Source organism: Phycomyces blakesleeanus, assembly GCF_001638985.1.
Source record: "Phycomyces blakesleeanus NRRL 1555(-) unplaced genomic scaffold PHYBLscaffold_4, whole genome shotgun sequence".
Classification (NCBI taxonomy): Eukaryota; Fungi; Mucoromycota; class Mucoromycetes; order Mucorales; family Phycomycetaceae; genus Phycomyces; species Phycomyces blakesleeanus.
The window spans coordinates 913,623-938,840 of NW_017265137.1; the positions used below are offsets into that span (position 1 = coordinate 913,623).

Sequence of the window (25,218 nt, forward strand, 5' to 3'; positions counted from 1 at the left end):
ATTTTTTATATGCTAACAAGATGATAACTACTAAGTTATCCCAATATGAATATGTTCTTATATGTGATAAACCCAACATCCAAGTATCTGAATCACCACATCTTAATCAGAGCAGTATGATATTGAGATAATTAATATATAATTAATTATATAAATGTATGTAGTCCCAATGAAGTAATAACATAGAAAGTAAATATGTTTATGAGTTATAATTATACTTATAATAATTCACTGATGTATCCCATATTATGATGATATCATCATATGAAATATAATCACTATCATGCATGCTAAACTTGTGTGTTAAATAATAAAGTAATTGGTAGACACCTTTGACTGGAATAGCTGAGGCCTTATATTATTTCCTTCAAACTTATTCTCAATTACAGCAGTAGTCAATGAGGTATATGAATAAATTTCAGAAAGGGAACAATAGGTACTGTGAGAGTGTTGTTTATTTAAGAAAGAAGATCATAACTATTTATATAGACATTTGATTCTCTAATTTAAGATCTCCATTAGTTAATGGTTGGTTATCACTGAAGCAGTGTGAAGTGTATGAGTGCCTGGTGTGTGTTACGTTCCTGAGATGTGATCCTGCCAGGTTCATTAGCAATTGTAGTATCCGTTCTGGATTGTGGAGTTTGTATTTCACTCAATTGTGGTGTGTATACCACAGTCAATACTCATTTACAACAATACTGTTAGATAAACTATATCAGAATTATATAAAGAAAATTTAATAGAAAGTTCTTAAGCTCTAATATAAAGAAAAATAATAACTAAGAGCTAAAGAAATACAATTTATAAATTGATATCATAATTATAACATTAATACTAATTAAGTAATAAATATACTTTAATAGCCAAATATACTAAAAAAAATCTTAAGAAACCAAGCTATAATGATAAGAGCAGATCATATTTTCTTACAAAAAGAATCACTTTTTTATTTATAGATAAAGAATAACTTATATATAATCTCAAACTATTTTTATATATACCTCTGATTTCTTATTTTTTTATCTTAAAGCTTTACAGCTCTGATTAAGGCTTAGATAAGATTAATTATCTAATTACAGTTATATAACTTTCTTAATCCAAAATAATTAAATAACAGTAGTAGTTCAATATGAAAGCCTTATCAAATTTTGATACAACTAATTTATTTTAATAAATAAATTCTATACAAGTTTTTATAAATCTTTATTTCTTTAAAACAACTACCTCTTAAAAAACGTTCAACCACCACAGCATAAATATAGTATTTTATAGTTATCACTTATTTAATAAGTTTCTATCGGAAGTATTTATATACTCTATTTTTAATTTATGATTGAGCAGAGTTTTTTTCATAAATAACATCTTTTATTTTTGCAAAGGGCGGTTTTCTCCTGCAAAGGGCGGTTTTTTGTTTTTGCAAAGGGCAGTTGTTATTTTCTCGAAAGACAGATTTTAAACTTTAAGACAATATTATTCTTTTTATGATGATAAGGTGAGAACATTTGTGATAAAGATAGATATAATGCAATAGAGTACAAGAAAGAGATTAAATCATTCTTGTGGTATACGCACCACAATTGAGTCAAATAAAAACTTTACAGTCCAGAATAGAACATACAGCTGCTAATAAATTTGACAGAGCTATATTTCAGAAACGTAACACTCACCATGCACTAGTACACCTTCCAGCACCTCAGCAATAGTCAAAAATTAATTAACAGGTATCTTAAACTAGGGAACCAAGTATAATTTAAAGATCAAACAGCAGCTATTTATTTCTATTTAATAAAGAACAATAAAGTATCCATTTCAGATACTAATAGCCAAGTATTTGGTGTAATAACAACAGCAAAAAATTGGTATTATAATAATATAACAGAGTGTTGTAAATAATACACAATATATTAATAAATGTACATCGTTTTCAGTGTTAACTTTGTTATATGTATAGTTTATAATAATGCACTTTTGCCTTTTGTAAAAAATAAATAAATAGCTAGATAAAAATTATAAGATTTACTAATTACTAAATAAATATCTTTATAAATATTGGTACATCAAAATATAGCAATATTAATATAAACGTTTGTACTTTCTATACACATATTTCAATTTTTTATTTTTATACAATTCAAATTATCTTTCAACCTTACATTTTCTTTAAATAAACTCAGTCCCCTTGTTTCCTATAAACATTATTCGCACAGGCTATTTTCTTGCATCTCAGTCCACAGTTAATCTTTGACATTCTTTACCATGACAGTTCCCCAATCGGGAAATTCTTCTGATCATCAGACTTCCCATTTAAAATCGAATACCAGTAAGAATACGCGCCATTCTTTTAGCAACTCTTCATTCATGCCTCCAATATCTTTCTGATAAAGCCACCGATGAATGGCGTGAGCACAATTGCCCAGTTGATGTTAAGTCACTTGGAAAGGCAAGCTGGACACTACTTCATACAACAGCAGCATATTATCCCGATAGACCCGCACCGTCTCAAATGGATACCATGCGCACATTTATCAACACTTTCGCAGAAAACTATCCATGCTGGCACTGCAGAGTAAGGGATCTGTTGAATACGTGCATGCCAAGATCTTCTAGTAATGCCTAAAATATAGGAAGACTTTCAAAGATCCATAAAAGAATCCCCTGTTAGGGTGGGCAGTCGCAAAAAATTAAGTGAATGGCTTTGTCAGCGCCACAATGAAGTCAATGTAAAGTTAGGCAAAGAAACGTTTGATTGCACGAAAGTATTCGAGCGTTGGTTGGATGGTCCAGCAGACGGACGATGCGATGCACCAAAAAAAAAAGCCTAGTATACAATGTATACATTTTTATAGTATGATATGCTTTTTGTATAAAACCTATCATATTTATTCCTATTAATTTTAAGCACCTCGATCCATAAACTAATTAATACTACTTTCGGCCCCTCCTGAGCACAATTCTTTGCTGACAAGATTCAGATGAAGCATTAGAGCCTTTGTTGACCTTTCATACTCTTTTCCAGCTCGTAGCGAGCGCTTAAAAGCCTGATTACGAGATTCAGGACGGACTGTATAAAGGATCTAGAAACCAATATTGTTGTTAATTCTGTTTGGGTATTTGAACTATTTTATGCTTACCTTCTCGTAACTGTCGATACGAGCTGATATTCTGTCGCTGTCCCCAATGAGAGAGACCAGATCATCTTCAAGACTGTCAACACTCATCTTGAATATGTTCGCCATCCGACGCATGTCTACAGTCGAATATGGTGCACAGTATTGGACCATGGCCTTTTCTTTTATGTGACCAAAGAGTATATCGACATGCGGATTCAAATACATATCTAGCAACAAATCATTCTACAGGCCCGCAATATACCGATGAATTTCCTCCTTGTATGTACATTGTTACTTTCTTACCCGGTAACTGCTCAAAAGATCAAAGCAAGCAGAATATTTAGAATCCTGGAAGGCCTCGATAATATCACGGATCTGAGGTTCTAGCTCAAGATAACTTCTAAATCCCTGGTTTACCATCAGGGATCTCAATTGGCTTCTGTCAAAAGATGCAAGAGCGCATAGACCACCATATATAGCTACATCGTTGGGTGATATAATATCGCTAAATGACCCATTTGCTTCTGCTGGGATTTCAGTCAAAGCCTTGGCGACTGTGCCGTATTTGGCGTCTTCTTCGGCTGACAAAAGGAAAAGTGCGTTACAACATTTGAGTTTGGCAAGTGTAATAGTCTTATTTGGCAAATCTGGGGTTGTTTCAGCGCGTGCAATGTATGTGCGGACACTAGCAAAGTTGTTGGCCGTTATATTTGCCTAAAGCATATTAGAATTAGAGAATATGTAGAATAAGTAAGCCATTTTAACTTACCTTTATGACATTAAAGCACATTTCAATAACATGCTTATTGGACGCGCAGTGCTCTCGTACTCGATGATAGCTTTTCAACGCGTTTGGGATATCACCGCATGCATAGTAAAAATCGCCCATACGAGTCTGGGTAACCTAAGAACAAAAGATAATATATTTAAGTCAAGGCTACCTCTTGAGCCTAATCCCCTTTATACGTACTCGAATGCTCTCGCTAATCAGTCCAGCTTTGTATGTTCTAAGCTCGGACTGAAGCTGTTCCATTGTTTTCTTATTGCTAATTTGAGTGGATTTCACCCATTCGGTATCAATCTCCATCGGATGAGAGTTTTGTTTTTTCAAGGCATTGTTCAATTCGTCGACGCAATGAAGATATTTGGTTGTATCATTTGTAATCTCCTTGATATCAGACAATGCGAGTCGGTAAGCATCAATCTCGAGACTAGGACATTTGGCGGCAATAAACAAAGCTCGAGCAATACGCGTATGACCTGTGTTTTTTTTTTAAAAAACTTGGCTTGAATATCATTGTTGATTATATCATCAATTTGCGCAGCTCATGGTGGAAAATAATGAAGGGTTGTACCTTGGTAGGTGGCGATGTAACTTTCTAGGTCAAGATGGTTCTGGTGACCGATCAAAGATTCAGACATAGTCGTAATGATACCAGTAATTATCAAAGAACGCAAGAGGAAATCAAATATATTCCGCTCTTTAACCGCTTTGACATACAATGCATTGATACTTTTTTTTTAAAAAAAAATTAAACATTTACAGTGTGTTGAAACTCAATAAGTCCCAGTAAAATCAGATTTCATAATTTTTTTACCCAGGTCCAAGAGCGGGTCTTCAGTGAATTTGGCCATATGTTTGTATGGTATGTAGACAAGGTTCTTACGAATTATTAGGTTCTGCGATCGAGATACTTTTTATTAAGCAATGAATAGTAGGGTATGTCTGACTAAACAATGAATGTCTTGTTTAGATAATAATAGTGGTACAAATACCATGGAACAAGCATAGTATATTCATTAATTGTAACTTTGAAAAGCTAACATAGTTTTTGGGTTAATACTTGTCTTAAGCAGGTAAATAGCGTGGGGCATTTTCATTCTGATTGTTTTTGTTATTGTTTCTATTTATTTAATCTGAAATATGTACTGGGAGACCAGTAAAGTTTTCTTATTAAGAAAACTTTTACTAATCCGAGCGGAGAGGCGCCAAGCAGTCTTGGGTGATATACTACACGCGTAGAATTCTTAAAAGTAGATTTTTGGAACAGCTCCAAAATGAATTATTATTGAGACTTCAATCATCTTATCTCATTCTATTTATTTCATTTTCTTCTTGGTAATTAATTAAAGGTAAATAAATGGGCTGAGTTCTATGGAGTTGATTTCAATAACGTCTATTTGAGTTCACATGTTGTGAATCCAAGATATTGGAATTAAAAGCTGTAGATGGATTAATCGATTCTAATAACTGCGGGAAAAAAGATGTGGTCCATGACGACCATTCCTATTCTTCTCCCTTCTCACATACTGTCTTTCATTAATAAGTATATATACCAACTCTATAGCAAATGTAAAGCTTTACAAGCACCGATATATATTTTCTACCTTTTGTAATTGTATTTTTTCTGGACAATAGTCGTTTTTTATATGAGTATTACCAAAAGAATAGTGATTTTATATTAAAAAGCAATCTTTATTTATCACAATTGTTAGCTATAGATTCTTTAATACATCATATATTTTCATAGTAAATATGCTATTATATTACACTTATCACATCTATTGTCTTCTTTAGCATTATATAAGGATATATAGTGCTTGAGATATACAGCTTGATTTCGTAAATCCATATAAGAAGTTTAATATTATTTGATTGTGATTCCATATTTGACAACAATCATTTGTTTCTCGAATATATGAGCTCATATTTATACTATTAAAGCCATAAAAAAATGAAGAGGGGTTAATTATCCATAAAAAAAACCAATAACGTAAAAGTACAAATCAATTTATTTCACAGCGTTTTTTACTTAATTAAGGTCTTTAATTGGCTTTGTAAGAATATCTTGCTCAGTTATATCTTTAGTATCGACTAATAATAGTCTATTTCTTTCAATTTATTTTATATTCTTATTAAAACTTGACTTGTATACTGTCAAGGTACGATTATAATATACTGTGCGAGTTCCAGGGAATCTTTGACTATTATAAGATCCGTTTTCTAAGGTACACACAATCGACACTTACAATTTTGAAATTGACACGTAGATATCATTCGATGAGATATCCTGAAGTCTACCGTTTAAGTGGAATGTATTTACCAATCAAGACTTCTTTGTCGAGATATTTCTCCCATTAACCAATTGCTAAACTAACTCCTACCAAATAACAGAAAGAACAATACGGAATAGTGAGCTAATTAACCGCCATACCAATGCCTATATTTATACAAATTTCGATATCTGCACTATTCTCTCAAATACCCACCAGATTGCTATGTTTGCGGTCACAAAGATCCACGCTAGCTACATAACTAATATTAAACTGAGACTTGGTCCGCATCTCCACCAAGTTATCAATGTCCTACTCAGTGTAAATGCGAAGGTAGTGTATACAATACTATTATATCACATTTTATATATTGTCAGAATATTCAAAGAAACAGTATAAACTCACTAGTTTGAAGATGCGTGAATTAACCAGTAGTACAAAAAATGATTTTGCGGTAATCATGTCAACTTTTACAGCTTAACTAAAAAAAGTTATACTTATTGTAGCTTCAAAGCTTCTCTTCAAAACTACTTCCTTGTACCCTTCGATGTTTTCTCACTCCTAGACGAACTTGGAAATTTATTCTTCCACTAATTTTCTCTTTGTCTATTCTGGATGTCAGGGTATATAGAGATTAACATTATAGCTGTATCTCTCCGACTCTTTAAGAAGTTCTGGGGATAATTTATTAACAAGCTAAGCCTGTAAAAAAGAGTGGCAGAATTAAATATCGGCACTCTAGAATCAACAAGACAGTATGATAAAGTTCAGAAAAACAAGTCAGGCAGATTATATTGCCATCTTTATTTGGCAGTAGTCTCATAATAATGCTCAAGAGCTCAATTATAGGAGGGATATCATTACTGACTTGAAAACATTTTCTATATTCATAGCTTCTCACTTGAACAACACAAAGAAATTTGAATATTGTTGGTCTTTGTTACTTTTGAGAGGGAAAAACTCTTATATGATATGAATAAAGTATATTATATGCCCAGAAAAAGCTATTACTGAGATATATCCAGCTCAAAGAAAAATCTAATTTAGATCTCATAGCCCAAAAATCGAATGTTTTTCGTACTAAATCAACAATATTGCTAATTTCCTTGTCTATCTTTTAATAATATTAGTAATTTTATTTACTCTTACCTTTTTTACACAAATACTAAAAGTTTGACAGGTTAGTAGACTTTATTATTGCATTTAATTTTCTATAAGTTTAACATTTACCTTTATTATAACTAAAAACTCTCAAGTCAGATATTTAATCGGTTATTTCTTTTAACGTATGTCCTCAGTATTATACCAGCTGGATATTATTTCTATAAACCAGGGCATATTATATTGACCTTCATAATATGTAAAGCCAATATGACTCGGGTAAAAAAAATTGGGTTAGGTAGCTTCACTTCAAAAACTTATATCATAAGATATATTCAAATTTTCTGATTAAGATGATGAATATGCTTATAAGTATATTACTAGACAGCTAGCATCTAAGACATATTATAATAGCTATTATTTTAGCTAGGAATCAAGTGTCATTTAGTCAAGAATTATAATTAATAAAAAGCATCTTTATTCTTATCTAAAGACTATTCATAAACTTGACAATTCCCAGTGGTAATAATTATGCGACTTAGCTACAGGTGAAAATAATTTTTACTGTGGGTTTTTCTAGGCCTTGCGCATTTTAGCATATTGGCTACCCGATGAGAGCTGAAGAATAAATGAAAATAATAAAAGTAACTCCCTAAATATGAGGGGGAATAAAAAAATGTGTAAAAAGTGAAGGATAAATAAAGAAAAAGTATGGAACACGCATGACAGAGACAAATATGAATAGTCAGCAAAACAGTAAGAGAGCACGTAAAAAACCCCCTGTGGGAAAAAACGGCTTTTAGAAAGACTAAGACTAAAATAGATAATACAGCTGGTAAGAATACAGGTGAAATAAATATATAAGATAAATAAATGACACGAAAGAATCGAGAATAAGTAACTAGGTACTGACGGCACCAGAATTGGGAACGGATTTCAGCAGGGATAGGAGCTCCAAAGAGGGATTCCTTTTAGAAACTCGGGCGATCCATTTATGGATCCAGAATACACAACGGTACCAGACCAAGTCAGTCCTCCTAGGCACAATTTCGGGAGGGCACAGATGGAGGGGGTTGATGAGGAACGGTGGAAATTTCGGATAGAAGATGAGGGAACGGATCACCAGGAAGAGGTTCTTGGGTGGGCGGCGGGATGCGGTGGAGACGGTTTGGTTTTGTGTCACGGAATTTTGCTGCAAGGTCGATGAGGATTTGACCATGAGCTTTTTCTTCTGGTAGTTTGTAGGATGAGGTGGTTTGATCAACAGCACGTAGCAAGGCAAGCAAGCACGGCCACCAATCGCACCACGTATCAGGCGATTTGAAAGACCTGGGGAGACAGTTGAGAGCATAGTCGATGAGATGAACCTCTGAGGGAGGAGCAGGATCCATCAAAGACCAGAGTTTTTGAACGAGAGTGATTGTGGCGGGGCATATCAGCATGTGGTTTCGGTTACCCTTGATAGCGCCACATTGGCACTCAACTGATGGTGTAGGTGGTAGCCAAGCAATTCGCCATTTGATCAGGCGGCGTCGTTCTGAACGAGTGCAGGGAAGTAGTAAGACTGGATCCCAGACAGGTTTGCACAAGCCTCTAGCGACGGTTACCGGACGGTTAACGCTCGCAAGTTGCATGTCGATTTATTTTTGGCACAGTAGAACATAAGCTTCTTTTAATGGGTCCTTCAACCAAGGTTGATGTTCTTTCAGCAATTGGGCCTTTTTCCAGAGTACACTACGACGAAGCTCACCCCATGTCGTTTTTTCTTTGGAAAGGTCCAGCTGCGTGGTAAGAGCTTTGATCAGGGAGTCTGAAGGTAGTGTTTCAGCACGACGAAGAAATTTGGCTTGAAGAGCACAGAAACGGGTGAATAGGTTGGGTAGAGCAGCTAATGCAGCGATATGAACAACCCCCATCGTTGCATCGGGCCGTCTGACTTAGCTACAAGTGCCAGAAAATACAGTGTTTCTACTTGAGATTGAGACAAATTAGGAAATGTTTTAGGCAAATCAAAATTAATTTTTAGACAATATGCTTATCTTTGTGGACAGAACGAGAATGAAATTTAGACAAAGAAAAATTAGCTTTCAAAGTAGAGATTTATTCAGACATTTTACCTGTACTTGTCTAAATGTCTCAAAGAGACAACCTGTTTACGTTACAGTGACTGGATTGTTTTTGTTATTGTTGCTGCTGCTGCTGCTGCGGACTGCTTCTTATTTGCTTGCTTGCCTTTATCAGATCTTTGGAAAGCCGTCGGTCGATGGGTTCCTCTCTAAGTTGACAAAACAATTGTCATCATATTTTTACAGCATTAACATTTCGCTGCCACAGTGTATTACAGGCTTTACAGACCAGTACACTGGAACCACGAGTGTGATTTGCAAATTCTACATTCTTCGCCTAGCAATTGTTGCACGTCTTTGAGGTATTGTATTCATCTATTGGAACAGCGACAAGACCTCCATCTCTCTCGTTTCTTCAAAGCCTTCCACAAAATTTCTGTCACTCCACATCGGCTATTATTTAGTCTTACCAAGTCCTTCCCGAACATACTGACAAGTGTTGAGTTGGTGTGGTGCAACGTTGTCAGAAAAATAATAAATGAAAATAGAGTTGCCAACGAGTTCAGAAGGCAAATATATAGAGAGATATAGATGAATTACTGTGATAACGCTCGGGTCTATCCAACAGTAAGGAGATGTAGTAAAATGTGTATAGAAAGGACAAATATAACAAGAAGTATGCTTATAACTATCGCGAAGAGTTGTTATAAGTCAGTGACGATGAAATAAATGTATAAACAAAAGTAAAATAAGGGATTTGATCAATAAAATAAGGATAGATAAGGATTCTGTTTTATTATTGCTTCATCTGAAGACTTTTATATGTGAACAGTATATACTACTTTGCTATAAAGCTCTATTAAAGCAGTACCAATGATGAAATACAATGCACAAGTGTATGTCTTGTGCAAGGGGATTGAAGGAAATCCTGCAAAGAGCGTCATACTTCTTTGCAGGATATTCGTGGTCTAAGTGGAACCAAAAGAACACACACCGTGTCAATACCGGCCCAAAAAACAATTAACGGGATTTTTGTTTTTTTCTTCTTTATACGGGAGGGGTTTCCACTTATTTAACTTTTCAAAAAGAAAAAGAAAAAGATTAGAAATTTCAACTAAAGAAAGAAGAAAGAAAAAAGATTAATTACTCACTTTGTTGGCTTGTTGGCTTATTGGGTTGTTGGGTTGTTGGCTTGTTGGCTTGTTGGATTTAGGGTTTGTGGCTTCTTCCTTATTCTTCTTTTTTTTCTCTTCTTGTTATATTTGCTATTTCTGTTTATCAAGATGTTCACCATTTGTTCTGTTGCTTTCTGGCGCCCTTAATATAGGAGAAACTGATCTTTGGCAGTGTTACTGCCATAAAAATCATATAACGCGTCCAAGTGAGTCAAAATATATTGTGTGGTGATCCAGACACTCGGATGTTGGATTTATCACATATAAGAACATATTCATATTGGGATAGCGTAGTAGCTATCATCTTGTCGGTATAAAATTTATATAAATGATTAAGTAATCAGCCCAATAATTATTACAGTTAGTACTGTAGATAATATCTTAAAGATTGTTAAGATAATTATATCATACTGCCGGGTAAACTGTGTCAGATCGATATGGAGCTAATTTAATAGGAAGTCCTAAAGCTCTAGTGTAAAAGAGAAAAGAATAGCTAAGAGCTAAAGAAGTACAATTTATGACTTGATGTCATAATTGTAACACCGACACTAGTTAAGCAGTAAATACACTCTAATAACCAAATATAGTAAAGGAAGAAAGCCTTAAGAAACTAAGACGTAATGACAAGAGCAGATTGTGTTTTCTTATAAAAAGGGACACTTTTTATTTATGAATAAAGACAACTTATATACAGTCTCAAAGTATTTCTATACGTCTCTATCATCAAATATTTTATTTTTCTATTGTTTCGTACCTGAAATACCACATATTGTACGTGATCAATATATGCTGCATGGGAGGCTGTCTTGTGAGATGGTATATGACTTTTAATGGCTTCAATTCCGTCTTGTCTTTTCTGCCGAAGTTGATCTGCTTGGTATCTTGTCGATCTGGTCATATGGCAGTATTCACGAGTTGTGCCCTGCAGTAAACTATGCGTTTTGGTAGATAACCTCTCTGCTGCAGTAAAAACGGCCTTTCGTCCATAGTCGACAAAAATTGGCTTATAGTTGTGTTGTACCTCATTGAACTCAAAATTTGATAATTCAAGTTGAAGTGTGCTGTTTCTTACTTCGATGGGAGTTGGGTTCCTCTTGTAGAATAGGCAATCGATGGAAATTCCATCTTTTCTTATTAAATTTCTAAACATGATTCGATTTTTGCCATTTGGCTCAAGGTCAGAACTATGAAATAATAAGGGTTATTATTCCCTAATAAATTGACAATGATGTATATATACCTCTTGCACCTCAGTTTAGAAATATTACTCACGTTTTTGAATAATAAGAGTTTATTATTATATCCTCTTGGCAGTGGTCGGGACACAAAACAGGATGGTGCATTTGCACTAATAGTTATTGACCGAAAATGCAAAGATGGCTTTGGAAATAGTGCAAATAGTCTTGGTAAGGGAAGCCTGCGTATATCAAAGGGATTATGGTTTGTATGTTCTAGTTCATACTCGGACAGGATTTACGAAAGTATGGAGATATGCTTTTCAAGGTGTGCTGATAGAGTAGCCAAAGTCACTTTGTCCGGGATATGGCTTTTTAACAACTGACAGGTGTTTGTAATTGATGGTTTTTGAAGTTCTTGTAAATTTGATGCACAAATTGGCCAAATGGGGTCCCCTCCACAAACAAACTGATAGCAACATTCTTCAGGAATGCTATTAATATCCTTTGGAGATACATTCTAAAATTTACAAAAGTATGAATTTTATGATAATATTGCCGATTGCTTTTAGAAAATACAAGAATATAATGACTTACAACTAATACTTTTTGCAGTGTGTAGTGAAAAAAAAACTCAGTGATTGTTTCTCAAAGTTTTCTACTATATGTTTGGTATAGCATGTTGCAAGTTCAGTGCAAGCTTCGGACAGACATTGGCTGGTCCCGCTTTGTAGGCTTTGATTGTATACGGCATTTGTAATCGAGGCTCTATAGGTATCCTAGGATTGTACAAGATCTGGTAATACATTAGCACTCTTTGTTACTTTTCTGTCATTAATAAGTTGGCACACCAAGTACCGAAATGTCTGTTTGTAAATGGAGTTAGGTATTGAATCGTGAGAAGATGGCAAGCAGTAGCTGTTTATGAACATAATTTCCCTGGATATACTATTATGGAGATCATTTGAAGTGATAAGGATCTTATTTCTTAGTAACATTTTGTATTCCTTGTTGACGACAGTATTCAATGAGAATTTTCTCATTAAAGCTTTATAAGAAAATCCAAGATTGTTTGAAAACTCCTTGCGCTTTGATGGTATATGATTAGGGCATTCATAAGATCGCGATGTACTGTGATCCTCTTGTTTACAGCTTCTACAAAGAACTAAGGAAGAATCGGTGTCTGATTTTTTTCTTTAAGCTTTATGTTCATTTTCCTTGAGACCCGAACTTTGACTTTTTGCGGCTCTACTGGATGTTCTAACTAATAATAGTAGTTAAAAAGAAAAAAGGTTCATTAGCATGAAGAATTTATATAGAAACAACAAGTTTATATATGTACCATCGTCAACTGAAGTTTATTTATAACATGTACATATGTAATAGTTTTATTTGCATGTCTGCTTTCTCCACAATCCTCACGCATCATATCTATAACAAAAGGTAGATGGTTATAAGAATATAGACTTGATTGAATTAATTACTATCTATTACTTTTAAAAGGATCATCTACGTTTTCTCCAGACTTTTTTTTCGTTGATGATTGATAACTCCTTTTCAAGAATAAAACTTTTGAATGTATCAAAAGAAAACCAAAATAGAAAGAGATGCTTATTGATATCAAAATGTGGTCAGCAATTTATACTGTATTGTGATTGATTTATTAAGAGTATCTGCAGCAGTTAAATTTCATATATCATTATTGTTGTAAATGAGTATTGACTACTGCTGTAATTGAGAATAAGTCTGAAGGAAATAATATAAGGCCTCAGCTATTCCAGTCAAAGGTGTCTACCGATTACTTTATTATTTAACACACAGGTTTAGCATGCATGATAGTGATTATATTTCATATGATGATATCACCATAATATGGGATACATCAGTGGATTATTATAAGCATAATTATAACTCATAAACACATTTACTTTCGATGTTAATACTTCATTGGGACTACACACATTTATATAATTAATCATACATTAATTATCCCAAGATCACGTTGCTCTGATTAAGGCTCAGATAGGATCGATTACCTGACCCCAGTCATATAATTTTCCCGATCCAAAATAATATAAATAGCAGTAGTAGTTCAGTGTAGGAACCTGGTCAAACTTTGATACAAAATCTTTCTCAATAAACAAAACCTACACAAGTTCTCACGAATCTTCGTTCCTAATTTCAAATCTTCAATTCTTCCTCTTAAAAACTTCTTCAACTTCAACCACCACAACAATTATCAATTGACCTTTGTGATTAAAGTTGTTCCTTATAGCCTTTGTTAAAGCAAATAATGGTCTATAGAAATGAGTATCAAAAAATAATATATAAATTATGTTCACTATGAACCTGACAATATTGAAATTATTAAATTTATATTTTTAATGCATTTATAGAAATCAAATGACTAGTAAAGAAAGAGCATTTGGATTGTCAAAAAGTTCAATTTTTTTTTCATAAAATAAGCATATCTTGAGCATCTCTTCTCAATCTGTATTCAATTCTCGGTATGGCTACTATATACTATATATAATGTTTTTCGAAATCTAACCCCTAAAGATATTCTTAATGAGCCCAATTATTTGTGCAGAAATAAAAATTTAAAATTTAAAATTCAAAAGTCTAACAGCTTTTCAAAGTTCTGATAAAGGCTAGAAAGCAAGCAGTAAGCACTACTATAATCAAAAAAGCAATAAAAATCCCATCACTAATGTAATCAGGTTATCTCTGAGACATTTAGATAATTACAGGTAAAATGTCTAAATAAATTTCTACTTTTCCTGAAAACTAATTTTTCTTTGTCTAAATTGCATTCTCATTCTATCCACAAAAGGTAAGCATATTGTCTAAAAATGAATTTTGATTTGTCTAAAGCATTTCCTAATTTGGCTCAATATTAAGTAGAAACACTGTAAATTTCAGATTGAGGACTTGGTAGAATAATGTCCGACATCCCGACACATTCTCAGGAAAGTCCGATGCAAAATAAAAATATGCCCCTGGCGAGGTTCGAACTCGCGACCACTGCGTGACTCTGGTATACCTTTGAAGTATAAGCACAATGCGCTGCCTACTGCGCCACAGGGGCTTACGATGTTTTACATTGTATATTTTAAAACGTATCAATTAATATATTGCAACCAAAAAAGTTTGAGTTATTCATAAATATAAAAGCAGTAAGCTCTTATAGTAATTCAGTTATATAGCTGTTAAATTCATTATATATAAAGACATATTCATATTGAGGTAGATTAGTAACTCTTATAATATCAGTATATAATATATATAAATAATTAAGTAATCAGATCTATAATTATTATAGTTAATATTATAAATAATAAGATATCTATGATATTTTAGATACAAAATAATAGAAAATATGATATTTCAGATATGAAACAATAGAAAAATAATAAATTTGATAACAGAGATATATAGAAATACTTTGAGACTATATATAAGTTGTTCTTTATTCATAAATAAAAAGTGTCTCTTTTTATAAGAAAATATAATCTACTCTTGTTATTACATCTTAGTTTCTTAAGACTTTCTTTCTTTACTATATTTGGTTATTAAAGTATATTTACTGCTTAACTAATATCAGTATTACAATTATGATATCAATTCATAAATCATACTTCTTTAGCTCTAAGCTATTCTTTTCTTTTTTATACTAGAGATTTAGAACTTCCTACTAAATTAGCTCCATATTGCTTTGACATACACTATGAGAAAAAAAGAAGGTCCACCGGGAGTTCACTGAGGGGCCGCTTAGAAGGTTACCCAGGTGGGTATTTTTTGCCTACCCACTTTTTCACCTCCTGCCTGTTATGGATTATCATATAACCCCGCTTATTAACAAAGGTGAAGTTTTATTCAGTTACCAATACACATTTTTGTAATCTATATTTGACTTTTTATTGGTGTTTATATACAAAAGCCTTGATTTATAATTCTCTTTTATTGGATATTAAAATTTCCATCTTAACCTTATATCTAAAACCATTGGTCACTTTACAATTCATATTCACTTGATTGGTTTTCATTTATATAGAGCTTGGATTATTAATAATTTTAATTGAATTAAAAACATATTTTTCACCAAATATTCTTATAAATGAGTATTTTATTGGTTGTTGGAAGAGAAATAAATTTTATAGAACATGGTTTATTGGTTGGCAAAATACAAAATAGTTTATTGGTTATCAAAACAAAAAATAGTTTATTATATATAGATTATACTGATTAAATATAATTTTATTTACTAGACTCTATTGATAGTTGATATTTTATTATATGATACCTACCAGGCACAGACTTACAGTCTACTATTGCTTTTTATGGTTTTTTCATAATTGACTGACCTTTGCAACAGATGCCCAGTTTTTGTAGCATCTGGTAAAGTCTATGCCATTGTTTCTAAGTAGACAGGCATGTCTGGTACATGCCCAGTTCTTGTCCTCTTAAGAAATTGCACTCCAGTTTAGATATTGTTCCAGAGCTTGCACAGAAGGAAGAGTGGCCAGCTCATTGCAGACAAGGCCTGTACAAGTGTGAAGGATTGCCTTGTTTCCTTTATCTAGCTCAACCCCAAGATTGTGGCTCATCATTCTGTAGATATGTACCAAAGTTATATCTTTGATATTTGGTACTGGTCTTGGAATTGCTCCACCAAGATTCTGTATTATCTTATGTTAGCCTGTATATTTTGCTTCCTTTTATTATTTCTTACGTTATGTACTATTGTCAGCTCTGGGCTTTCTTGGCCATTCATATCTTTACAAACATTGGCAATCTCCTGCCTAAGCAATGCTTGTTCATCCCGGGGTGCTTCTTGACCTTTCTTGAGTGCGTCTTGTCCAACCTGAAGTTCTTCCTGGCCTTTTTGCAATGCAAAAAGTGTTTCTTGCATGCCCTGAAGTATCTGGAGAATTGTATAATCTGTATTATTCATTGTATTAGAAAAATCAGAAACATGGGTTTGTTGTGAAAAAAAGAGAAAAAGAGGAAATTTTTTTTTCTAATTACTATCAGATTTATTTCAGTATATCTATTGGTTTAATGGGGTTTATTGTTTTTATTATAATAGCTGCAATAACTACATACCACGTGTTATTATCTTTACGAGTCCTGTGAAGGAGTTCAAATTATCTATATCATTGTCACCTTCAATGGATTAAGTATAAAGATGCGTATTGAGAAGATAAGTATATCTATTCTTATCAAAGTTACTTAATTACCTACTTAAAAATGCCGTCAATTAAAAAAACTTTCCCTCATAAATGCAGTTCTTGCAAAAAAACCTATAGTAATATGAAAATGGCTGAGAAGTGCTTAACATTGTGCCTAGCCAGTCTGTTTCAGCTGCGATTTCAGGCTTTATACTTAAGTGAGTTTGAGAAAAACAAAAGTTAAAAAAGGCAAACTATGTATTAACAATATCAATGCTTCAAATAAACAGAGAAAATACAAGCACAATTAGTCATGAAAGCACTGATGGTAATAACAACACTGACCTCAATGATCACATGGTAAGATATATATATGCATATACAAATGCATTGTACTAATTTGATTTTGCGTTATTAAAGTGTGATATCGAATGTGAGAGTGAAATTGAAAGTAGTACCTCTCCCTTGGTTTTCGATTTTAGCCAGCCTTCTCCTGTCTCAAGCAACAATGATGCAAAGAACCTGGAGTTCATGAAAATCATCAATGACTTTGGCATTTTCTATCAAGCTCATGAGAAGCTTGCTGCGCATCTCAACAGCATTCTGGAGATGTCAACCAAGATAACGTACAGAGTGTATATACCATACCTGGGCAAGGAGCTCTTGAAGCGTTTCTCTAGCATAGAGGAAACAGTATACAACGTCTGCCAAAATGGATGTATGATGTTTAACGATGCAGAGGAGGTTGCTTGCAAGCATTGTGGTGAAGCTTGCTACAAAAGCAACAAAACCGATAAGGACGGTATACCCATTGCCGAGAAAACCATAGTTCAGATTCCTTTGGTCAGGCAAATTGCCCTTTCTTTGGCCAACAATAGTACCAGACATGAGATGTTATACTGTCACAATCACAAGCAAAAGACAGATGACAGCAAGGCAGACATCTTTGATAGGCATGCATACTAATCAATCAAACACCTTTTCTCTGGTGAAAACGATGTTGCAATTTCTTTGTCTGTCAATGACTTTGCGCCTCATAATGTTCCCAGTTCGATTACTATTCTGCATGCCACAGTTCTTAATCTTCCTCCGATGGTCCATTATGAGAAAAGCCGGATGCTACAAATTGCGATGATTCCAGGTCCTTTCACACCACTTGACTTCTGGCCATTTTTGAAGCCAACCTTGGCAGACATCAAGGTACTCCAAGAGGAAGGAATGGTTGTCATAACCCCAACTCTCACCATCTGTGCAAAGGTACATGTCCTTGTTGTAACTGGTGATATTCTGGCAGTGGCAAAGCTGGCATGTCACGCTGGTCATATGAGCAAAAGTAGCTATCAAATCTGTAATGTTGTGGGCCAAACTCCTGGCCATGGCCAATATTTTAAATCTTTACCAGACACTACTATGCACACTTTGGAAAGTTTCCAAAACTTTGATCCAGCAAGTTTGTCCAGCAAGGGTCTTGTAGAACAATCTCCTTTTTCTTCACTGGCATCATTCACAGGCCTGCTCTTTTTTACCCTTGACAAGATGCATGGCCTTTGCCATGGAATAGGCAAACAGGTTTGGGGGCTTATTGATGGAAAGTATGGGATTAAACACTCTCTATTTCTTCTTGCTAATGTACTCAAGAAAATCGGCGTGGCAATGGCAGCAACAAGAAAAACAATTCTGACAGCATTTCATGGCTGTTGGAGAAACATATCCAAGTACAGTGGATACTTCAAGGCTGTAGACTGGGCCGATTTCCTTCTCTTTGTTGTCCCTACACTGGTGGCCGAGCGTGTAAGAGATACAACTGCCAGGAAAGCATTGCTTGGACTTGTGCAAGCTTGCAATGTACTCATGAGCTGGGAGTTATCAGCAGAGGAACAAACCTCTATAAAAAGGTATGTTTAATAAGATTCAGTGTTTTTTTTTCTTGCCACTTATAATTTTCTTCTAGAAAATTACAATTATGGAACATGTATCTCGAAGACCTTTATTAGAATGATAAAATAGAAATAACGGTGTTTACCATCAACCAGCACATTCTACAACATTACCCCGTTATGATCAGTGCCTTTGGTCCTCCTTGTGCATACAGCACAAGATCAATGGAGCATGCTATTGGTGAGTATTCTCACGCCATCAAAAGCAAGTTGGCAATTGGTGTGAATGCTGGAAACATAATGGTCAGGCTGGCTTGTACACGGCAATTGTTGACTGATTCTGATGGAGGCAAATGGAGAGGTGTTGTATTACAGTATGAAGATATGTCTGCTGGTTGGCCAATTACTAGTGAGGGTGAGCGTGCTGGTGCAGATTCCGATATTGAGTTCTGGAGACCTTTAGGATATAAAACAATTGATGACAGTTTCGAAGACATTTCTTGTCTTCTGATTCTTATTCAAGACTTTTATAGATCAAAGGGGGTTGAATGCAGGACGATTGAACCAGCTATAATAACTAGTCGCAAAGCTTTTATTAATGGCTGTGTGATTGACTCCTCATTTGCCCAAAATACATTAAGAGAGGCGCATCATGTTCGTCTTCAGGTGCAAGTCGATCTGTTCACAAATGTACGTCGCCAATACACTCCCGTTGCAAAGGACTTCTTTGGAAAAGTAATTCTTTTCTTTGAACATGAGAATTCTGGTAAAAGGTGGCCCCTTGTTTTGGTGCTGATATATAGTACTGTATTATACAATGGCATTCCGGTGGTGGTAAATGACCAGCTCAAACCAAAGGTAGTCCACCTAGCAGACGTCAAGGAGTTGGTTGGTCTTGTAATGTCAGATGCAACAGATAGTACAACAACAACAACAACAACAACAACAACAAAGTATATAGTGTGGCAGGAACTTAACTGCGGCCCAAAATTAAATCTTGGTCAATATAGAGACCTATAATTTGTTTTTTTTATTGTAATATGTGGTATTTCAGGTACGAAACAATAGAAAAATAAAATATTTGATGATAGAGACGTATAGAAATACTTTGAGACTGTATATAAGTTGTCTTTATTCATAAATAAAAAGTGTCCCTTTTTATAAGAAAACACAATCTGCTCTTGTCATTACGTCTTAGTTTCTTAAGGCTTTCTTCCTTTACTATATTTGGTTATTAGAGTGTATTTACTGCTTAACTAGTGCCGGTGTTACAATTATGATATCAAGTCATAAATTGTACTTCTTTAGCTCTTAGCTATTCTTTTCTCTTTTACACTAGAGCTTTAGGACTTCCTACTAAATTAGCTCCATATCGATCTGACACAGTTTACCCGGCAGTATGATATAATTATCTTAACAATCTTTAAGATATTATCTACAGTACTAACTGTAATAATTATTGGGCTGACTACTTAATCGTTTATATATATTTTATACTGACAAGATGATAGCTACCACGCTATCCCAATATGAATATGTTCTTATATGTGATAAATCCAACATCCGAGTGTCTGGATCACCACACCCATATCTTCCCTTTCACTACTTTTTTGATCCACGTGATCGGTAGTTTTTCTCTCTCTTTCTCTGTCCTAATGTGCATAAGCACATACTTTTTTTAATGGCCGCGCGGCAAGCGCGACGGCTGTACCAATAAAGAATACTGAAAAAAAAGAATTAGAAATGTGACTGTCGTCTTCTTACAATAATCACCCTTTTGTGATTAAGAATTTACTTTTTTTCAGAGCAACGCGTCAGCCTTTTCTCCCTTTATATTTCTTTTTGTATTTGACCATGTGCTTGGAATGTGGGCATAAATGCAGCATTCACGTTTGTTGGCATGGGCTAGTAAGCAGTGCTGCGAAAGCAATCAACAAGCTTCGGTTATCTATATATTTTATTTGTATTTCTTTCTGTATTTAACCATATGCTTGGAATGTGGGCATAAATGCAGCATTCACGTTTGTTGGCATGGGCTAGTAAGCAGTGCTGCGAAAGCAATCAACAAGCTTCGGTTATCTATATATTTTATTTGTATTTCTTTCTGTATTTAACCATATGCTTGGAATGTGGGCATAAATGCAGCATTCACGTTTGTTGGCATGGGCTAGTAAGCAGTGCTGCGAAAGCAATCAACAAGCTTCGGTTATCTATATATTTTATTCTTATTTCTTTCTGTATTTAACCATATGCTTGGAATGTGGGCATGATGTCTATCAAACTTATTTAGCATAGAACGTACATCCAACAAACCTTCACGTTATATTACTGCTGGTATTACTGCAAAAATTATCTATAACTATAGTATTTGTGTTTATAGTAGACTTGAACAAAAGTAAAATAACAGCGAATCTTTTAGATTGGACAAAACCACAAGAATTACCCGTATCTGACTGTATAGCTAGAAACCACGAATACCTTCTCTTAAGTATATTGTAGAGGAAAAACACACAAGAAAATGTGCTGTTCCTTTAATTTTTAATGTAAGCGTCAAGTCGTGCCTCTACATTACAAGAAAGGCTCACAATCAAAAAAGAAGTGTCAAGCTATGAATCGACTCTCGTAATGACGAAAACTACGTATTCTTATTACAACTCCATGAAAATGTACTGTATTTTCACGTGATTTTCTTCTTGGCAAAAACGAGTACGCTAGATTTTCTTTTATAAGTTACTTCTTGCTAACTTTTTGTTTTCAAATAACTTTTAGAAAAAAAATGGTATGTTGAGTCAGCTCAAGACATGCTGATAATTAATTGATCTAAAGGAGAGCAGCTACTTGTACCCAATAATCGTCAGCCAGTCTATTATGATAATTTATGTGTTTGTTACTTTAAACTTGACTCTTTATTTATGAAGTTAAGCCAAAATATTGATGCTAGTGTTGCTCTGTCAATGATTCCAAACATGGATAAAACAATAAATAATTTACTGGCTTTCTCCAGTTTTTGACGGACAATGTCAGATATATTTTCAGATAGATCATGCCGCAATACCTTATTGGATGAGAACAAAAGAGTTCTATAATCAGCATTTCTCTTCTCGTTTTCACCAGTTTTTTGATCAGAATCGATCAACTCGTTCTTTGATTCACAGCTCTTTAAAGTAGTCGCCGATGCCATCTTCGTGGGCTTTCGTTCCTTACAAGGAGTCCCTCTAAACGGTAAACTATTTAAAAGATCAACACATGTTTAAAATAAAAGGCTATACTATTTCGCTATACATCTTTATCTTAATATAATGCTCGTTGTTGTATTAGTAGGTGGTCAGTTTATAATTTTGTCCATTGTTAATGCTTCTATATACAGGCCATGAAGAAGTTAATTTAGTATCAAAGTGAACTTGCTTTTTCTTACTGTACCTCGTCATGAAATTCAATAATTTATATCTTTTTATAGACTAATTGATAATGAGAGAAAGAGAAAATAAGGAGGATTGTAAGAAAAATGTGATTCTATTGTTATTGCTCACATGACGATGTATTTGTATTTTAGCCCTTTTAAAAACCTAATGAATTCGATTTTTTGCCAATGGTAAGTTTTTTTTTGCATGAGTTGCGGTCAAGTGTATCTCTTTATCAATTTGCGAATATATATCTAAGGGTTCCTGATTTACAGTCCTTCTTGATGGTTATTCATGCGTGAAGTGCTTCTAAAACATCTCTCATTTCTAATTCGAAGCAGAAAAGTTACTTTATATTGTAGTTATATTAAGACTCAAGAAACCAGTGTCTCATAAGCGGCAAATTTGGTACATTTTAATTATGATTATGGCTTCCACCTAAAGAAACAAGAGCACCAACCTGATATTGACGCGTGTGTGTGTTGGTTGTGTTGTGCAAGTGAACCAACGGTCAAAGAAACAAATAACTTCAGTAAATAATAACTAACAACGATCTTAACCCCAAAATACTGGTATTAATCGTCTGTTTATATTATCAACTCAAGTCTTTCAAGACAAATTAGATCACAGATATGGATTGCTTTTATAGACAATCTCGTAAACAGAAATATTTTTAAAGGAGGGCGGTTTTTTTGAAGAAAGAAGAAAATAAAAAGATAGAATGAGTTGTTGTTGAAAGAGTGAGACTAGTAATATCGTAAACAAGAGTATAATAAAAATAGGTAATAAGGTGAAAAACGATAGGTAGATGTTGGAATTGAATATCCAACGAATGATAAAAGGGGAAATGTAAAGAAGATGCTGTCATATTTGGGATCAGCATATAAGAGAGGTGAGAGCAGTAAAGTTGATAATAGTAAGGTAAAGGTAATTTGGAGAAGAGTACGAGAAATAGCAGAACGAGGTAAAAAGATCGAATGCGGTTTTTTTTGGTGCACAGGTACAGTGGTCCCTCGATAATTTCAAGGCCTAGGGGGGGGGGCTCTTCTATTTTTATTACTGAATTAGATTCACATGTTTCTCTTAAGAGAACATACTCTGCTTCAGAAAAAATTGAGTGTATTTATACTTTTGGATATCTTGGAAGACGAAGATATTGATAGATACTTTGTTAATATCATTGAAGGCCTCTGCACTAAATATCAGAAAACTGCGTACTCAAAGCAAATAAAAGTTACCAGTTTTTTCAAGCCTTTTTAAGATATATTTCTTATAAAATAAAATAAGAACCATTTTTATAACAAACGCATTTTAATTTGTTTAAAAATAGAAAAGAAAGTTAGAAGTTGAGTATAGTCAAAGTTCGACTTTGTAATGTATTTGTAAATAATGATAAATAGTTATAATAGATAGTAATGTCAGATAGCAATAATAAAATGCATAACAAAAACTTTTATTTCCAAAAATTAGAATTAAATATATTTTTTTTTTCAAGTGAATGATCTTTACTAAACAATTAATAAATAGAGCCTTATCAATAAATAGCACATAGTTTTATTTTATTTCTGAAAAAAAATGAAGCTAGATGACAACTTGAAAACCCAGTGTTTGGCATGAAAACTTAACGCACTTGACATCAATGTCTATTACTAAATCGTGAAAAATCTGAATTAAATATTTTTAAATCAAGCTTTAACTATATTGCTCTCATATGATTGGCTAAAAAAAAATTCGTTAAGGATTCAAGGCCAAAAATTATCGTGAAAGTTTAGCCCTATTTTTCGAGGTGGGTCTTCAGAGCCTTGAAATTATCGAGGGACCACTGTAGCTTGGATGGAAAAAGACAATAGAAACAATCTATCTCACAGAGAAATGTTAATAATGGGGTATATACTGTCAAAGAGGCATTGTCCCAATAGTGTCAATACTTTTTCTCAAGATCACTATAAACTGCAAAGTTATAAAAGAGATAAAAGTATATTCAATTTATAAGTCGCAAATCATAGCTATCGAAACAGAATGTGCCTGCTATGTACTCAATGTTTAAGCAGTAAATATGTATCTATATAGAATATAGTCAAACCTCACAGATATAGATATTCCCAAATTCAGATTAGAAGAAAAGAGCAGGTAATTTGATTTGATTGTATGATAAATAAATACACAATATGTTGAATTGTTTAAATAGACTGAAATCTGGTACACACTATTAAATTCATTGTAACCAGTGGTTCAATAAGTTATTCCAGCCATCCGACAGCTGTAATCATTAAGGATAAAGGGAAAACGTAGATTGCAACGGAATATTAGAGTAGTAGCATGATAGGTATTTACTAAAAAAATGTTTGCGTATTGTTCAACGAAAGGCTAGACTTCTTTCTAATTTACAAGTGCATAATTTGCCTCCTTCCTTCAAGTTTTATCCCTTATACCACAGTATTTCTTTTCTTTCTCTTCTATATTTTTTTGATCACAAAAAAAGTCCTCATGATTACCTCCTAGAATTTCAAGGCAAAGTGGTGTAACAAATATGCATTATCGGTGTACATCGTCCGTCTGTTCTTTTTATTTATTTAGTTATTTATTTGTTCCTTGTAAGAGACAAATTTTCTAAAAATATTAAATAATATACAAACAATATTACAATCTACAGAGATAACACTTTGTAAATACCTCAAGTATTATACAAGAAAATCCGAAAATTTAGGCTGATAAATATACATTTACCAATACGCAATATAGGGATATATATATATATAATTTAGATTGTTTGTAAAGTGATTTCTATATAGTAGGTCATAAATAATTAAGAATCTTTGGAAGTGTGTACATATAATCTAGTGTATGTCAAATAGAGCGCGAGGTTGTCAATTTACGGCATGCATACAATTGGAGTTCTACGTAAACACTTTACAAATTTTATTCACATGGCATATTACACTAGAACTTACAAGTTACTGATACACAATTTGCAGTATCTGAGTAACATAAATCTTGAAATATATCTCAAATAATTTAATGCACAGAACAAAATAAAAACTTGGCAATTTGTTTTGTGTACTTCACTAAAAAAGATAAACAGGAA

At 33.6% G+C, this 25,218-nt stretch overlaps 10 protein-coding genes and 1 non-coding gene across 11 annotated transcripts; 4 read left to right on the forward strand and 7 right to left on the reverse strand.

Moving 5' to 3' along the window:
* Window positions 1-2,259: 2,259 nt before the first annotated feature.
* PHYBLDRAFT_164409 (hypothetical protein) lies at window positions 2,260-2,825 on the forward strand (the record flags this gene model as incomplete). Its single annotated transcript, XM_018434997.1, has 3 exons — window positions 2,260-2,323; window positions 2,349-2,569; window positions 2,628-2,825. 3 exons carry the CDS (start codon window positions 2,260-2,262, stop codon window positions 2,823-2,825), a joined length of 483 nt encoding a protein of 160 aa, XP_018295538.1.
* Window positions 2,826-2,918: 93 nt separating this feature from the next.
* PHYBLDRAFT_60632 (hypothetical protein) lies at window positions 2,919-4,748 on the reverse strand (the record flags this gene model as incomplete). The annotated part of the gene is made up of 7 exons (XM_018440670.1): window positions 2,919-3,077; window positions 3,135-3,356; window positions 3,417-3,827; window positions 3,883-4,017; window positions 4,084-4,373; window positions 4,469-4,603; window positions 4,712-4,748. 7 exons carry the CDS (start codon window positions 4,746-4,748, stop codon window positions 2,919-2,921), a joined length of 1,389 nt encoding a protein of 462 aa, XP_018295539.1.
* A 1,644-nt stretch (window positions 4,749-6,392) lies between these two features.
* PHYBLDRAFT_60633 (hypothetical protein) lies at window positions 6,393-7,890 on the forward strand (the record flags this gene model as incomplete). The annotated part of the gene is made up of 5 exons (XM_018440671.1): window positions 6,393-6,500; window positions 6,674-6,790; window positions 7,087-7,093; window positions 7,423-7,547; window positions 7,849-7,890. The coding sequence occupies 5 exons, from the start codon at window positions 6,393-6,395 to the stop codon at window positions 7,888-7,890; spliced, it is 399 nt and encodes a 132-aa protein (XP_018295540.1).
* A 415-nt stretch (window positions 7,891-8,305) lies between these two features.
* On the reverse strand, window positions 8,306-9,184 carry PHYBLDRAFT_141386 (hypothetical protein; the record flags this gene model as incomplete). Its single annotated transcript, XM_018430583.1, has 2 exons — window positions 8,306-8,861; window positions 8,922-9,184. 2 exons carry the CDS (start codon window positions 9,182-9,184, stop codon window positions 8,306-8,308), a joined length of 819 nt encoding a protein of 272 aa, XP_018295541.1.
* A 265-nt stretch (window positions 9,185-9,449) lies between these two features.
* On the reverse strand, window positions 9,450-11,659 carry PHYBLDRAFT_141387 (hypothetical protein; the record flags this gene model as incomplete). Its single annotated transcript, XM_018430584.1, has 5 exons — window positions 9,450-9,543; window positions 9,620-9,689; window positions 9,805-9,951; window positions 10,206-10,302; window positions 11,264-11,659. 5 exons carry the CDS (start codon window positions 11,657-11,659, stop codon window positions 9,450-9,452), a joined length of 804 nt encoding a protein of 267 aa, XP_018295542.1.
* A 323-nt stretch (window positions 11,660-11,982) lies between these two features.
* PHYBLDRAFT_60637 (hypothetical protein) lies at window positions 11,983-12,727 on the reverse strand (the record flags this gene model as incomplete). Its single annotated transcript, XM_018440672.1, has 2 exons — window positions 11,983-12,204; window positions 12,476-12,727. 2 exons carry the CDS (start codon window positions 12,725-12,727, stop codon window positions 11,983-11,985), a joined length of 474 nt encoding a protein of 157 aa, XP_018295543.1.
* Window positions 12,728-14,678: 1,951 nt separating this feature from the next.
* On the reverse strand, window positions 14,679-14,772 carry PHYBLDRAFT_t74. The gene has a single exon. It is a non-coding gene; the product is annotated as a tRNA-Ile (tRNA).
* Window positions 14,773-16,147: 1,375 nt separating this feature from the next.
* Window positions 16,148-16,638, reverse strand: PHYBLDRAFT_164415 (hypothetical protein; the record flags this gene model as incomplete). Its single annotated transcript, XM_018434998.1, has 2 exons — window positions 16,148-16,363; window positions 16,417-16,638. The coding sequence occupies 2 exons, from the start codon at window positions 16,636-16,638 to the stop codon at window positions 16,148-16,150; spliced, it is 438 nt and encodes a 145-aa protein (XP_018295544.1).
* Window positions 16,639-17,128: 490 nt separating this feature from the next.
* Window positions 17,129-17,821, forward strand: PHYBLDRAFT_141389 (hypothetical protein; the record flags this gene model as incomplete). Its single annotated transcript, XM_018430585.1, has 2 exons — window positions 17,129-17,215; window positions 17,276-17,821. 2 exons carry the CDS (start codon window positions 17,129-17,131, stop codon window positions 17,819-17,821), a joined length of 633 nt encoding a protein of 210 aa, XP_018295545.1.
* A 126-nt stretch (window positions 17,822-17,947) lies between these two features.
* Window positions 17,948-19,752, forward strand: PHYBLDRAFT_141390 (hypothetical protein; the record flags this gene model as incomplete). The annotated part of the gene is made up of 2 exons (XM_018430586.1): window positions 17,948-18,750; window positions 18,921-19,752. The coding sequence occupies 2 exons, from the start codon at window positions 17,948-17,950 to the stop codon at window positions 19,750-19,752; spliced, it is 1,635 nt and encodes a 544-aa protein (XP_018295546.1).
* Window positions 19,753-21,566: 1,814 nt separating this feature from the next.
* PHYBLDRAFT_141391 (hypothetical protein) lies at window positions 21,567-21,913 on the reverse strand (the record flags this gene model as incomplete). Its single annotated transcript, XM_018430587.1, has 2 exons — window positions 21,567-21,595; window positions 21,724-21,913. 2 exons carry the CDS (start codon window positions 21,911-21,913, stop codon window positions 21,567-21,569), a joined length of 219 nt encoding a protein of 72 aa, XP_018295547.1.
* Window positions 21,914-25,218: the final 3,305 nt, after the last annotated feature.